Source organism: Euprymna scolopes, chromosome 46, assembly GCF_053919585.1.
Source record: "Euprymna scolopes isolate OS-2025 chromosome 46, ASM5391958v1, whole genome shotgun sequence".
Classification (NCBI taxonomy): domain Eukaryota; kingdom Metazoa; phylum Mollusca; class Cephalopoda; order Sepiida; family Sepiolidae; genus Euprymna; species Euprymna scolopes.
In genome coordinates this window covers 1,085,319-1,099,542 of record NC_136527.1, presented here as the reverse complement: position 1 = coordinate 1,099,542, position 14,224 = coordinate 1,085,319, and the positions used below count along the sequence as shown (strand labels likewise).

The 14,224-nt window shown below is 36.3% G+C and overlaps 1 protein-coding gene across 1 annotated transcript in view; it reads right to left on the bottom strand.

Annotated features, from left to right (window-relative positions):
• Window positions 1–12,716, bottom strand: part of LOC145270980 (large ribosomal subunit protein mL51-like) — a 43,089-nt gene extending 30,373 nt beyond the window's left edge. The window contains exons 1-2 of the mRNA XM_080126515.1: window positions 12,571–12,716; window positions 522–770 (exon numbers count right to left, since the gene is read on the bottom strand). Coding sequence (XP_079982641.1) covers window positions 522–750 — 229 coding nt within the window. The 5' untranslated portion in view covers window positions 751–770; window positions 12,571–12,716. The remainder of the gene's footprint in view (window positions 1–521; window positions 771–12,570) is intronic.
• Window positions 12,717–14,224: the final 1,508 nt, after the last annotated feature.

The window sequence follows — 14,224 nt, the reverse complement described above, 5'->3', positions numbered from 1 at the left end:
CACACGACTTAACGTTCTCGTACCTGTTTTCGCTTTATAAACGTCAACTTAACACACTCATCAATCCATCTATTCCCGTGGTCGAGACGGTTAGGTCGCAGGGTTTTTTTTTTCCATTTCCTTTCCACCTCCACGCCAAAGGTTCGGGGTTCAAGCCTATCTTTCTACTGAAACTTTTTTCTTTTACACCTCCAAACACCCGACCAACGTTTTTTGTTTTTTTTAAGCAGGGTTGTTTTTATCTACCCCCTCCCCAACACACACAAACACCCGGGCACCCGCTAGTAGTTTTTAAAAGAGAATATTAAATCCCTGAAATGTGTCGGATGATAAGCAGACTTGAAATATTCCCTGGCTCTGTTTGGAACGTTATGCAGTTACATGAAGAGAATTGCGGAAGCAATTGTCAGTGAAAAAACCTGAATTCGGAGGGTCACTGTGATGCAAAACCCTGTTGGATAGAAATCCCTTAATCAGAGACAGACATCGTATTGTTTGATGCAAATATTCTTTCCACTTACCTCCTGTGAATAATTTGTTGTCATATCCATAGCGTCTCGGCCGCGAAATTTTATAAGGGGAAGGAGTATCATATTGTCCGACTGGTTTTTTCGAAGTTGAATAATTCTTGTCCCATGTGGTGACCACAGGTGCTAAAGACTGACCACCAATGCAGAGGGATGGCCGGCTAAAAATGTGGGTGATGAGGGGTTGTCGGAAAAGAGATGAACAAATCTTGGAGAAAATCATGACGGGAGGAAGAAGAATTTCTGTAAAATAAGCAAAGAGAATGTATATAAATAGTGTATAAAAAAATATATATATATATATAAAGTACTAAAAAAAAATGTATGAAAATAATGTCTATAAATAATGGATATAAATATTGGCCGATTACTACTAGTCGTATAGTCATTTATATTTTGGACGATTCAGCAAACTTCCTTAATTTATTTGAAATGGTTTTTCTGGGCGCTGCCTAACCTCTTTAAAAAGGCCAGATTTTTCGTCTGTAGTTGATTGGTTGGTTGGTTGTTTTTGTTTTACGGCGTATCAACCCTTTTCGGGTTATTTCATGCCGAATCCAAAGATTTTGAAGAAAAATTTTTTTAATAGAATATATTTGTTGTTTTCACGTCGGTTTCTATTTAACCCATAGTTGGTACTACCACTCCGGGTCAGAGTGGTCCTGGGAGCAATGGTAATTAAAGGGTGCCTCCACACTCCCCAAAGCCCACAAGCTGGGGCCTCACCACTGGATATAGTTTAAGGTCATATCCAGGACCCCCATTGAGGGACTTTTACCCTCTGCAGGGGGACAGTCGGCGTATTCTAATGCCCCACCGACAGGGCCCGTCTGTAGTTGAATGGGGACAAAAATGGATGGTAACGTTTAATGCTGCCAAGACTAAGACTGTTATACGGCACAATCACATTGGCACACCGGTTCTCACCAGATTACCGAAGTTAAGCAACCTCAAGCCTGGCCAGTAGGGTAGGTCGATTTTGGAATGGTAACAGGCCTAGGGTTGGGAAAGTTGCAATTTACCAGAAAAACATGACCACATGATATCTTTTTCCCTTAATTTGTGTTTATATTTGAGGAAATGACTTTAAATGGGGAAATAATTTATGATTCTACTACGATAACGGTGTTATCAAACGAGGTACGCCGGTAAAATTTAGACTAGGCATTAAAACAAATGCAATATTTAGATAAAAAACTATATTTTTTATGAGAAATATTCATGCTCGTCGTCTAAAAATAAAATAATAGTTAATAAAAAATGATATACTATAAAATATATAGATTAAAATACAAATTCCAATTAAAAAAAACGGTGAAATTCTCGCGATACGGAATTATCTCCCTTTGATATTGTTTATATTAGTGTCTAAATATTGTCATTCAAACATTTCAATGCATTTCATTTTTAAATTAATATTTTTATATGCATATTTGATAAAAAACTTGTAAGTTGTTTTCAAGTAAAAAATATCGAGAGTTTCCGTTTGGTTTTCAAGGCATTTTACTGAAAACCTAAGTAAATAAAGACACATTTTTAATTTTTGCTTACATTCACAGTGATTTCCACGTGGATTCATTCAGTTTTCTGTTGCATAACATTCTAATTACATGCATTTTTTAAAATTTTAAATAGACTTAATTTTAAAGAAAATTTTTAAATATTTCTGTTTTAATTTTTTTTCGTATATTTTCAATCTTATTGTTTTACAAAATTGTTTAACCTCGTGGGAAGGCAAGCCTAAAGTAGGCAACTCCAAAGTCCACCACGAAATTACCCCACCCTATATGTAACACAATGTTATTTCATTATAAATTAATATTACTGACTTAATTACTTAAAAAAAAGAGATTGTAATTTTTTATTTAAAAGTTGTTTTTCATTGTTTAAAATTCAAAGTTCTGACGTTGGTCAATGAAAAAGAAATCCTTCTAGACTAAGGCAATTTAAAAAAATTTTTCTCCAATGGTGTTTCAGCTTTTCCCATATGAAAAACTGACCTTGTCTAAGTTTAACCCCGTGGGGAAGGGGGGGGGGGGTAAGTAAAATTAGATGCTGTAAATATTCATTCAAAATTTATTGTTTCTCTATTGTAAAAATTTTAGATTTATTCTGTATATTTTAAAAAAATGTGGTTTTCATTACTAAAAAATACTTAATTATTTTAAATAAATTATTTATTTATTTTATTATTTTGTCACCATTTACCAAAGCCATAAATCGATCAAAAATAAATAAGATGGTTGGTTTCATGTTATTTCATTGTTTTCTATTTTAATTAAGTAATATTGAATAAATGTGTATAGCATTTGATAACCTACTACAATATATTTTCTATTAAGATATTTCAATAAAAAATGGTTGGAAAAAAGATGCACAACAATTTGTACTCGCAGTAAAGATGCAAGAAAATTTTCAGGTCCACCTGCCCCATTAGATAAAACGGAACCACCCATTTTCCGGCAAGTCATCCAATACAGCTATTTTCTTTTAAATACATATCCAGACTTAACAGAGGTAGATATTTCTAAAATAATAGCAAAGGATATAATTGGCATTTGGAAGCCAGTTAACCCTTGTTTACCTCTAATAAATGAAAAGTCTATTGTGAATAAAGTGAAGATCTTATGTTTCCAGAAAGCAAAACAGATAAATAGAAAACCTTTATTTGTATTCCAAGAAAAACTTTTCCAGGAAAAGCTAGATACGCTGTTTGACATTGCTTCTTGTACATGCAAACTACCCATTTTAAGCTGTGATGACAAAAATGTTAAGTGCAACAAGGAACATTGCCAGACTAAGCACATACTTTGTACCTGTCTTTTGGAAAAGAGGGTAAGATTAGCCTATCCTGCCTTGACAGACTACAAAATAGACTTTGTGGCTTAGTGGGGGATGCCCTTTTCTCTACCCTGCAACCTCTCTTCCACAGAAGAGACGTTGCGAGCCTGTCCTTGTTTTATCGTTATTTCCATGTCAGATGCTCGTCTGAACTCCAATCTCTGGTCCCCCCTCGCCAATCTTTCACGAGAAACACCCGTCTAGCTGAATCCACTGTGAAAAATTTCCCCCACTCTATATCTGTGCCTAAATCAAAACGCGTATTCCATGAACAAAGCTTCTTTCTTAGAACTGCACGCCTGTGGAACTCTGTTCCGTCTGCCTGCTTCCCTCCGGACTACAATTTGGATGTCTTCAAGTCCAATGTTAACAAATTCCGAATGAACCACCCCCTTAAGTAAACACTTCAGCAAATCTCCTCACTAACTTTATGTACTTGCAATAACCCTTATCCCTGAGTGGCTTCCGGGCCCTGATAAGTGGTGATCACTGTGTAAAAAAAAAAAAAAAAAAAAAAAAAAATTTTTTTAAGTATGTTTGATTAACAAAGTCATGTAAAATTTAAATTAAATGGAGTTCCATGCTTGCATTTAATGCTTAAAAACTTGTAAAAAGCAATTATTACCATTTTCATATGAAATAATATTTTGATATTCATTTGTTTGTACAAAATATAACATTTTATATTTCAGGTTCCAGTGGAAGAGAGGGAATATTTAAAAGATCAGAGAGCCAAAAATGGACCCAAGGGTACTTTCCAACTTGGTCCAATCGACAAAGCTGACATAAAAAAATGTAAAAGGAAAACAGAAAAATTCGAACAACAAAAGAGAGTCTGTTCATCATCTAATGATGTGTGAACATCTGATGATGAGGATGCTGTTCTTTCCCACTCCAGTCCTAATAGTGATTCAACAAAAGTTGAATACTTCGAGCCAGAGAGACATTTTTCTTTTTTTTTTTTACACAGTGATCACCACTTATCAAGGCTCGGAAGCCACTCAGGGATAAGAGTTATTGCAAGTACATTACGTTAGTGTGGAGATTTGATGAAGTGTTTACTTAAGGGGGCGGTTCATTAGGAATTTGTTAACGTTGGACTTGAAGACATCCAAGTTGTAGTCTGAAGGGAAGCAGGCAGACGGAACAGAGTTCCACAGGCGTGCAGTTCTAAGAAAGAAGCTTTGTTCATGGAATCCGCGTTTTGATTTAGGCACAGATATAGAGTGGGGGAAATTTTTCACAGTGGATTCAGCTAGACTGGTGTTTTTCGTGAAAGATTGGCGAGGGGGACCAGAGATTGGAGTTCAGACAAGCACCTGCCATGGAAATAACGATAAAACAAGGATAGGCTCGCAACGTCTCTTCTGTGGGAGAGAGGTTGCAGGGTAGAGAAAAGGGCATCCCCCACTAAGCCAATTTTGTACTCTGTCAAGGCAGGATAGGCTGTTTTTAGCAGCTCCTGTCCAGATATGGCAACAGTATTCCATCCTTGGACGTACTTGGCTTACAGTCTCATCAAAATCCCTCGATATACTATGGAATTAATCAGGGGTGATATTTCTTTCAACCTTGGAGCCAGCCTTGCTAATGCGTTGACTTTCTCTCTTTTTTTTCATTTTTCTTAAACTGTTTCTTTTAGGGGATAAGACATCCAACCAGATGTCTGACATTTACCCCTATTTTAGTGAGTCCAACCAAGAGATCTTTTCAGGATTCTAGCCGTCCCTTTCAGTGCAATTGTTTGTATTTCACTTGCACTTGGTTCACCGGGTGCCATGGGCTTTCTCAAATCTAATGTCGATATAAAAGATATTATCATTGATAAATGCAAATTAGATAGACAAAAGGAAAGAATGAAAGAAAATGCCCATCAAAGACACGGTGAAATCGTTAATAACCTTGTTTGTATCAGGATTGATGGGAGAAATGATAAAAATACATTGTTGTATAAAGAGATTTTGGGGCCAAATGGAGAGAAAATATTAAAAAAAAGCAAAGGGACCAGAACGCTATTTGACCTTCACAGTAGAGATGGAACACAAAAGTGAATATCTCACTCATAGAGTTATTCCTAATATTGGTGCAAACCGTAATGTTCTTGCAGAGAAAGTTGTTGCTGTTCCGAAAGAATACAACAATGAATCTACAATTAAAGCTATTTTAGTAGACAACACGAATACAAATACAGGTTGTGAGGCTGGACTTGTAGCACTTGTTGAGAAAAAACTGCAGCCAAAGTTACAAACCATAGGTTGTTCTTTACATCAAAATGAACTTCCGTTTAGAGCTCTTTTTAAACATATAGATAGAATTGATTGAGATTGTCGGACTGACTTTCTCATCTTGGTTGTTATTGTCACAACGTTTCAGCCATTTTGCCCTCCGGCCTTCGTCAGGTGTTTTGTATCGAACTGGGAAACCGTTTGTTAGGAGTCTCAAACCCAACCCTTTATTATTATTACGGGGGTACCGTGTTCGGACTCCAGCTAGGCTTTGGAACATAGTTGCTGATTCTCTGTTTTAAAATGTTACTTTTTCACTGCCTTCGTTCAGGATTGAACTCAGCACCTTTGGGTAACTGTAAACTTTGGTACAATGTCTAGGACCACTCGGCCATATGTCACTAGGACAATTCTCAGTTGGTTTTTGTTAATGTTAAACCTATGTTGTTATTCAAGGTTTTCTCTCTCTATCAGAGGTGTCCAAATTGCATTCAGCTCTATGCTTGGTTTGCTCAGTAGGTTGTTATGTCCGAGCATGTGAGCTGTTTCTTTAAGTTTTCTCACTTTCCAGTGGGTCTCTCTGTTTATTATTTTTACTTCATCCCATAGGGGCCGATGGTCCCCTCTCCATCCAGACATGGTTGGCTATACCCGATTTTTCCGTCTCCCCTTTAGTTACCGCTTTTTGGTGTTCTTCCACCCTTACTTTAAGGGGGCGGCATGTGTCACCCTTGTAAACCTTTCTGCAACTGCACGGGATGGAGTATATGCAGTTTTTGGTCATGTTCTCCTCCATGCGGGGCTTCACTCGTACCAGGTGTTGTCTGAGTGTTGACTCGCTCTTGAGACTTTTATTCGAATATGCACTTGGCATTTCTAGAGGAAAACTTGACCCTAAATTTGCTGCCTGGAAAATTGGGCCTATACATCAGGTAAGATGGTTAACTTTGACCATCAGACTAATATGTTTATGGACACGAGGGGCCTATCCTCAAGAAATGTCTGGCAAACTCCACAGCCTTATTAAATTTATAGTTGAAGTATATGCAGTTAGCTGGTTTGAAATAAAAAGAGATAATAAGTTCCATAACCAGCAACTGTATATTTTCAATATGATCAATAGGATCAAGAAACAGCCACCTGAAATTCAGCACATTACATTAAAAAATTTACAGCATAATGCTTTTGCTTTGCTACCTGAAAATATATTGTATGCTATGGTAAAATCAGATGGCCTCAAAGTGAGAGAAGAAGCAAAAAAAAAATTTTGTCAATTCGGTAAGTAACAATTCATGCATATAATATTGATTAAATTGGTCTTGTCGATTTATCAAGTCATTTTAAATTTATGTTTGCATTTCATTATAAACATTAAAATAGATAATCTTACACTTTTAAGTTAGCTCAATAAAGTAATTTTTCTATTTTTTTCAGGAAAGAGGAGCCGGCCAAAGAAGATTTTTAAAAAATAACACGAATCAACTTTAATGCCAATCATTGGTCTGAATTAATTGACCTTTCACAGAGTGAAGTTTGTGAACCGGCATTTACAGAAACATTTTCTGAAGATGAACTTTTGAATTCACTAATGAATGGAATTAAGTTGAAATTGCCAGATTTGCCCTCACATTCACAAAGTGTTGAAAGGGCAGTTAAATTAACAACCGAAGCTTCTGAATCAGTGTATGGGTTTGAAGCAAGGCACAGGCATATAATTGCAAAAGTGTTGTGCCCGCAAATGAGGCCTGCATTCGCTTCTAAGGGATCTTACATACAGCAATTTGATGCAATATGTTAAACATTATTTTCTTTTTTTATAACAAAAACAATTATCTGTTCTTTCAATCTTTTAAAATGTTATCACTTCCAATTTCATTAAGGAAGTTAAAAAAACGAATGTTGGAGCTGTCAGTGCTAATGGGGGGGGGGGGGGTAGATTTTTTAATTCTAGTTATCTTTTATCTGTTTTACCTCATTCATTTTATTTTAATGCAACAAAATACCATTTTTGGGTTTAAATATTGAAAATAATAATTGGGTTTGTATTACTGTACACATAGATTCGAAAAAGTTGTCAAAAAACAAATATATAACAAATAAATGTTATCAAAGGCAAGATAAGTTAATTTTCTACCAAACTGGATATATTTTTCGTGTTTTTATTCAATGACCCATGTTTATTCAGCTCGAAAAACATACTGTGTTTACCGATGTATTAGAAAATTCGAAATGGCGCCCGACTCTCTCTTTAACACGGTAAGTTTGAGAAAAGGTGCTATAAATATAAAATTAGACAAAATACTGTTAGAAACTCACTTAATATCTATTACCGTGACATAAGTTGACATATATTCGGTGGGGTTTTAATATTATTTTGTCTAGTTTGTTATTTACAACACCTTTCCCAGAACTTACCGTGAGCTCTCTCTACCATGCTAGAAAGCTACTAACACTTGAAAATATCCTGTACCTCCACAAGGCCACCATTAGCCCATGTATGGAGTATTGTTGTCACATTTGGGCTGGTGCATCTGCTACTAGTCTCTCACTCCTGGACAGGGTTCAAAAGAGAGTCGCCAACCTGATAGATCCTGAACTGTCATCTAAGCTTCAACCTTAGTCCCATCAATGAAATGTTGCATCCCTCTGCCTGTTTTACAAGTATTTTAATGGTGGATGCTTCGACGAACTATATGTCGATGTAAATACCCACGACAAACAGCAAAATCCCACCTCTACACAGATCCCCAGATGCTACAAAAACTTCTACTCTAAAAGTTTCTTTCCCAGAACTGCTAGACTTTGGAACTCCTCTCTGGGTTCCTGCTTCCCCAACTGTACTGACATGCAGAAGTTCAAGTGTAATGTGAACAGCGCTGGAAAGATGGTGGGATCCTTCTACCACTCCAGAAGATATCTCACTACTGATGCAATTCTCTATCTATATAAAAGCCAAGTACGTCCAAGGATGGAATACTGTTGCCATATCTGGGCAGGAGCTGCTAAAAACAGCCTATCCTGCCTTGACAGAGTACAAAATAAACTTCGTGGCTTAGTGGGGGATGCCCTTTTCTCCACCCTGCAACCTCTCTCCCACAGAAGAGACGTTGTGAGCCTATCCTTGTTTTATCGTTATTTCCATGGCAGGTGCTAGTCTGAACTCCAATCTCTGGTCTCCCCCTTGCCAATCTTTCACGAAAAACACCCGTCTAGCTGAATCCACTGTGAAAAATTTCCCCCACTCTATATCTGTGCCTTTTTTTTTTTTTTTTTTTTACAAAGGCATCACCACTTATCAAGGCCCAGAGGCCACTCAAGGATAAGGGTTAAAGAGTGTACAGTAGAAATTGGTCAATATAGTAATCATTAGTAATGAAAATTTGGCAAATTTAATAACCTATATGGAACGGCCCATCAAGAACTTATTTACTTTAGACTTGAACACAACCATATTGTAGTCAGCCGGAAAGTAGGAAAACGGAAGACAATTCCACAGGCGTGCAGTTCTAAGAAAGAAGCTTTGTTCATGGAATCTACGTTTAGGTTTAGGCACAGATAAAGAGTGGGGGAAATTATTGATAGTGTTTACAGCTAGACGAGTGTTTCTTGTGAAAGTTTGGCGAGGGGGGACCATAGATTGAAGCTCAGTTGAACACTTTCCATGAAAATAACGATACATCAGAGACAAACTCGCAACATCTCTTCTGTGAGATAGAGGTTGCAAGGAGGAGAAAAGGACATCTCCTACGAGGCTACGAAGTCTATTTTGAACTCTATCAAGGCAGGGCAAGTCCTTTCTAGCAGCTCCTGCCCAGATGTGGCAACAGTATTCCATCCTTGGACGTACCTGGCTCTTATATAGATAGAGAATAGCATCAGCAGTGAGATATTTACTGGATCGATAGAAAGATCCCACCATTTTTCCAGCGGCCTTGGCAACAGATTTGATATACGTGTTCCATTTAAGATCAGGAGTAATGGTCAAGCCCAGAAGCTTGTCAAAACTTGAGGCCTCCTGAAGACGAGAGCCATTCATTTCAATTGATGACAAATGTGGATTAGAATGTTGATGATGTAAAGAGAGAAGCTTGGTTTTAGATGGATTAAAAGTAACCAGCCACTCCTTTGCCCATTGTACTACGTGCTCAAGATCAGAGGAGAGAGAATTGGAGAGAACTTGGTCGTTTACTGTCTTAGGGTTAGGGTTAGGGTTAGACTCTCCCAGGTTCTTTCATCAATCTCACATTTTTTTAACGTGGATCTTAAACAATCCTTAAATCTCAATTTAGGCTTTTGAGTCAGATATTCTCCCTCGGCGAGCTCGCCATAAGGGAGTTGTTTGGGAAGTCAACTGTCTAACATCCTCACCACATGTCTACTCTATCTCAGTCTATGCTTAATAATGTAAGCCTCAATGCTAAGGCATTGGGTCCGATCAAGCACCTTCACATCACTGACATACATCTGCCAACCCACACCTAAGATTTGCCGTAGGCACATCTGGTGAAACCACTCGAGACGTCTCAAATATACATACACACATACATACATACATACATATGTAGTCTAAACAAGTTTTTTAGTATTATATATATGTATACACATATATATATGTGTGTGTGTGTGTGTGTGGTTGTGTATATATATATATATATATATATATATATATATATATACCATCCCTGCTTTACGCTTCTGAGGCCTGGACAACTTATGGTAGACACATAAAAGTCATGGAGAGAGTGCACCAGAAATTCCTGAGACACATTCTGGGCATCAGGTGGAGCACTTTTATATCTGATATGGATGTTCTCATGCGGGCTGATGTACCTTGTATCGAGAAGTTGATTATACGCAACCAGATGAGGTGGGCTGGACATCTGACGAGGATGGACGACGATAGATTGCCAAAGCGCCTGTTCTATGGTGAAATTACACAAGGAAAGTGTCCACAACATACACCGAGGAAATGCTTTAAGGATAACATCAAAGATAATCTTAAAACTCTTGGCATTGACGTGTTCAGTCGGGAAAGTGCTTCCAATGATCGTAAAAAGTGGCGCTCCTTAGTCTATCATGGCTGTGATAGTTTTGAGAAAAAAAATATGAGCATGCAAAAATGAAGCGTAATATCCGGACGAAAAACCTGTCAGATATATCAGGTCTGTCGGAGGATTTCATGCAGAACCACACCTATGAATTATGTGGTAAAATGACTTTATCCGGAGCTGACCTGGCTAGCCATAAGCGTTCACATGGAGATCAATCTTTCTTTGATGAGGTAAACTTTGTAGGGCACAGATTTGTTTGCTCTGTGGTCTGTAAATCGAGTGGAGGCCTAAAGCGTCATATGAGCGTTCACAGTAGAGCAGCACCGGTTGGCATCCCTCAATCTCAGTTTAAGTGTGACCTTTGCAACAGACTGTGTAAAAGCAGGGCTGGTCTGAAGAGCCACCTTCGTTCGAACAGAAAATAGGAATTGATGCATTCTTGATCACATCTCCACATGTATATATGTGTGTGTGTGTGTATAAGTGTATATATGTGTACATAATTATAATTAAAAAAAAAATTTTTTTAAATATATATATATTTTTTCAAAAATACATGAAAATAATTGAGTAATCAACAATAAAGCAAGGGAAAGATGGTCTTCTGTCAAGAAGTAACAATCACTATATATATATATATATATATATATATATATATATATATAATCCGCGGATTAAGGACTATCCACTTATTTTGTGCTTCCTTTTTAAAATTAAATATGTTTTTAACTCTTCTTCAGTGTTTTTTTAACATATTTTATTAACTACTTGTTCTTTTATATATATATATATATATGATGATTGCAACGTCTTGTCAGACGAGTGCCACTCCCTCAGACACTTAAAGTCCATGAGCTCAAAAATAGCAAAACGAAAAAGGATTTTGTATTACTGTACACATAGATTCGAAAAAGTTGTCCAAAACAAATATATAACAAATAAATGTTATCAAAGGCAAGATAAGTTACTTTTCTACCTAACTGAATATATTTTTCGTATTTTTATTCAATGTAACATGTTTATTCAGCTCGAAAAACATACAGTGTTTACCATTGGAAAATTCAAGATGGCGCCTCCGCCTCACTCCCTCTTTAACACGGTAAGTTTGGAAAAACGTGTTATAAATAAAAAACTAGACAATATACTATTAAAAACCAGCCGAATATATGTCAACCTATGGCACGGTAACATATATTGAGCGAGTTTTATCAGTATTTTATCCAATTTTTTATTTATAACACCTTTTCCCAAACTTACCGTGTTAAAGAGAGAGTCAGACGCCATTTTGAATTTTCCAATCATCGGTAAACACTGTATGGTTTTCGAGCTGAATAAACATGTTACATTGAATAAAAACACAAAAAATATATCCAGTTTGGTAGAAAAGTAACTTATCTTGCCTTTGATAACATTTATTTGTTATATATTTGTTTTTTGACAACTTTTTCGAATCTATGTGTAGAGTAATAAATACAAACCCCGAAAAAGTAGTCTAATTATATATATGTGTGTGTGTGTGTGTGTGTGTGTGTGTGTGTGTTACCAAAGGCATGATAAATTACTCTTCTACCTACCTGAATAAATTTTTGATTTTATGTTAAACGTTTTCGTTTGAAACATAAGTAGTGTCGAGTCTTAACTTAGAACAAGAAAAAATGGCCGACATGAGGCGGTCATCTGGAGAGTCTCGACAATCGTTCAAAAATCGAAAATTAAACAAAATACTGGTAGAAACCTTCCCAATAAAAATCACGGTAACTCGAAATATTTAAGATACAACAATATCGTCGGTACTCAATTTTTCATCACATTGTGTTCAGACCACTAAACAGCGGTTTTACCCGTGAAATTAAATGATACAGAATTAATTTGTTTAAAGAAATAATTTAAAAAAAAACAAAAACAAATAATGATAATAAATGTCACCTTCAAAAACGCATCGGTCATGAAAACGAATGTTCAGCAGACATTTTGAGAATAACACGTGCAAATCAAGTAAAGCTGTTCTACCTAATTGTTTCGTACTTTCTTTGGGTTTTAATTAAAATACAAAAATACAATGAAATTAACGGTATTTTTTTTTTTCTTAAATTTTCTGACACTTTAAGAGTAAAGAAAATATAACTTTTATAGTGTTCGCGCATATAAATCTACTCGAGTGTGGCCTACGTATATAAAAGGCCACTCAACTAAAGTCACGTGGCCTGCTGACGTCAGAGAACGAAGTACAGTAAAGTAATAAAGGACTGGTCGAAAAGTGATTGCATTTGGCGAGCACGCATATTAACCTACTAGAGCGCCATTGTTTGGTGTCTATGTCATGACACCTCTTTCTTAGAAATGCACGCCTGTGGAACTCTTCCGTTTGCTTGTTTCCCACCTGACTACAACTTAGATGTCTTCAAGTCCAACATAAACAAATTCCTGATGAATCGCCCGCCTTAAATAAGACGCTTTATCAAATCTCCAATACTAACGATTACTATGACACTATCCTATTGATTAGTGTACATGCAATAACCCTTATCCCCGAGTGGCTTCCAGGTCTTGATAAGTGGTGAGCCCCATATAAAAAAAAAAGGAAACAGATGTAGCTGTATTATCAAAAAACGGAAAGAATTAAAAAGAAAAAAAAACTCATTTAAAAAAAAAACTCATTTAAAAAAATATTTTAAACCTAAAATTAATAATTAAAAAAATAAAGTTCCATTTCAGAATTTCCTCAGCAAACTATTAATTGAATCAAATTGTTATAAAACTAGTTAACCACTATAAAATTATCAAATGTAAATAGATGTGGAACTCAATACCGCAGTGCTGCTTCCCAGCTGACTATAGCCGGCCCTGTCGGTGGGGCATTAGAATACACCAACTGCCCCCCTGCAGAGGGTAAAAGTCCCTCAATGGGGGTCCTGGATATGACCTTAAACTATATCCAGTGGTGAGGCCCCAGCTTGTGGGCTTTGGGGAGTGTGGAGCCACCCTTTAATTACCATTGCTCCCAGGTCCACTCTGACCCGGAGTGGTAGTACCTGTTAGGGTTCCAACTATGGGTTAAATAGAAACCGACTTGAAAACAACAAATATATTCTATTAAAATTTTTTTCTTCAAAATCTTTGGATTCTGCATTAAATAACCCGAAAAGGGTTGATATGCCGTAAAACAAAAACAACCTACCAACCAGCTGACTATAACATGATGGTTTTCAAGTTCAATGTAAATAAGTTCTTGTTAAGCCATCTACTGAGATAAACAAATTCTACCCAATTTACACAATTTATTGACCATCTGACACTCATTAATCGTTATCCTCAAGGGTCCTTTGGGTTTGACGACTCATAAGTTAAAAAAAAACACACACACACACATTTTAAAACTTTAAATTTTAGAGTTTACTAAGAATTAAAAAATCCTTACTTAAATGCTACAAAATTCTTTAAATTTCAAAGGGTGACAAAATTATTAATTTTTTTTTTTAACTTTAAGATTTAAATGTCTAACTTTAAGATTTAAATGTCTAACTTTAAGATTTAAATGTCTAACTTTAAGATTTAAATGTCTAACTTTAAGATTTAAATG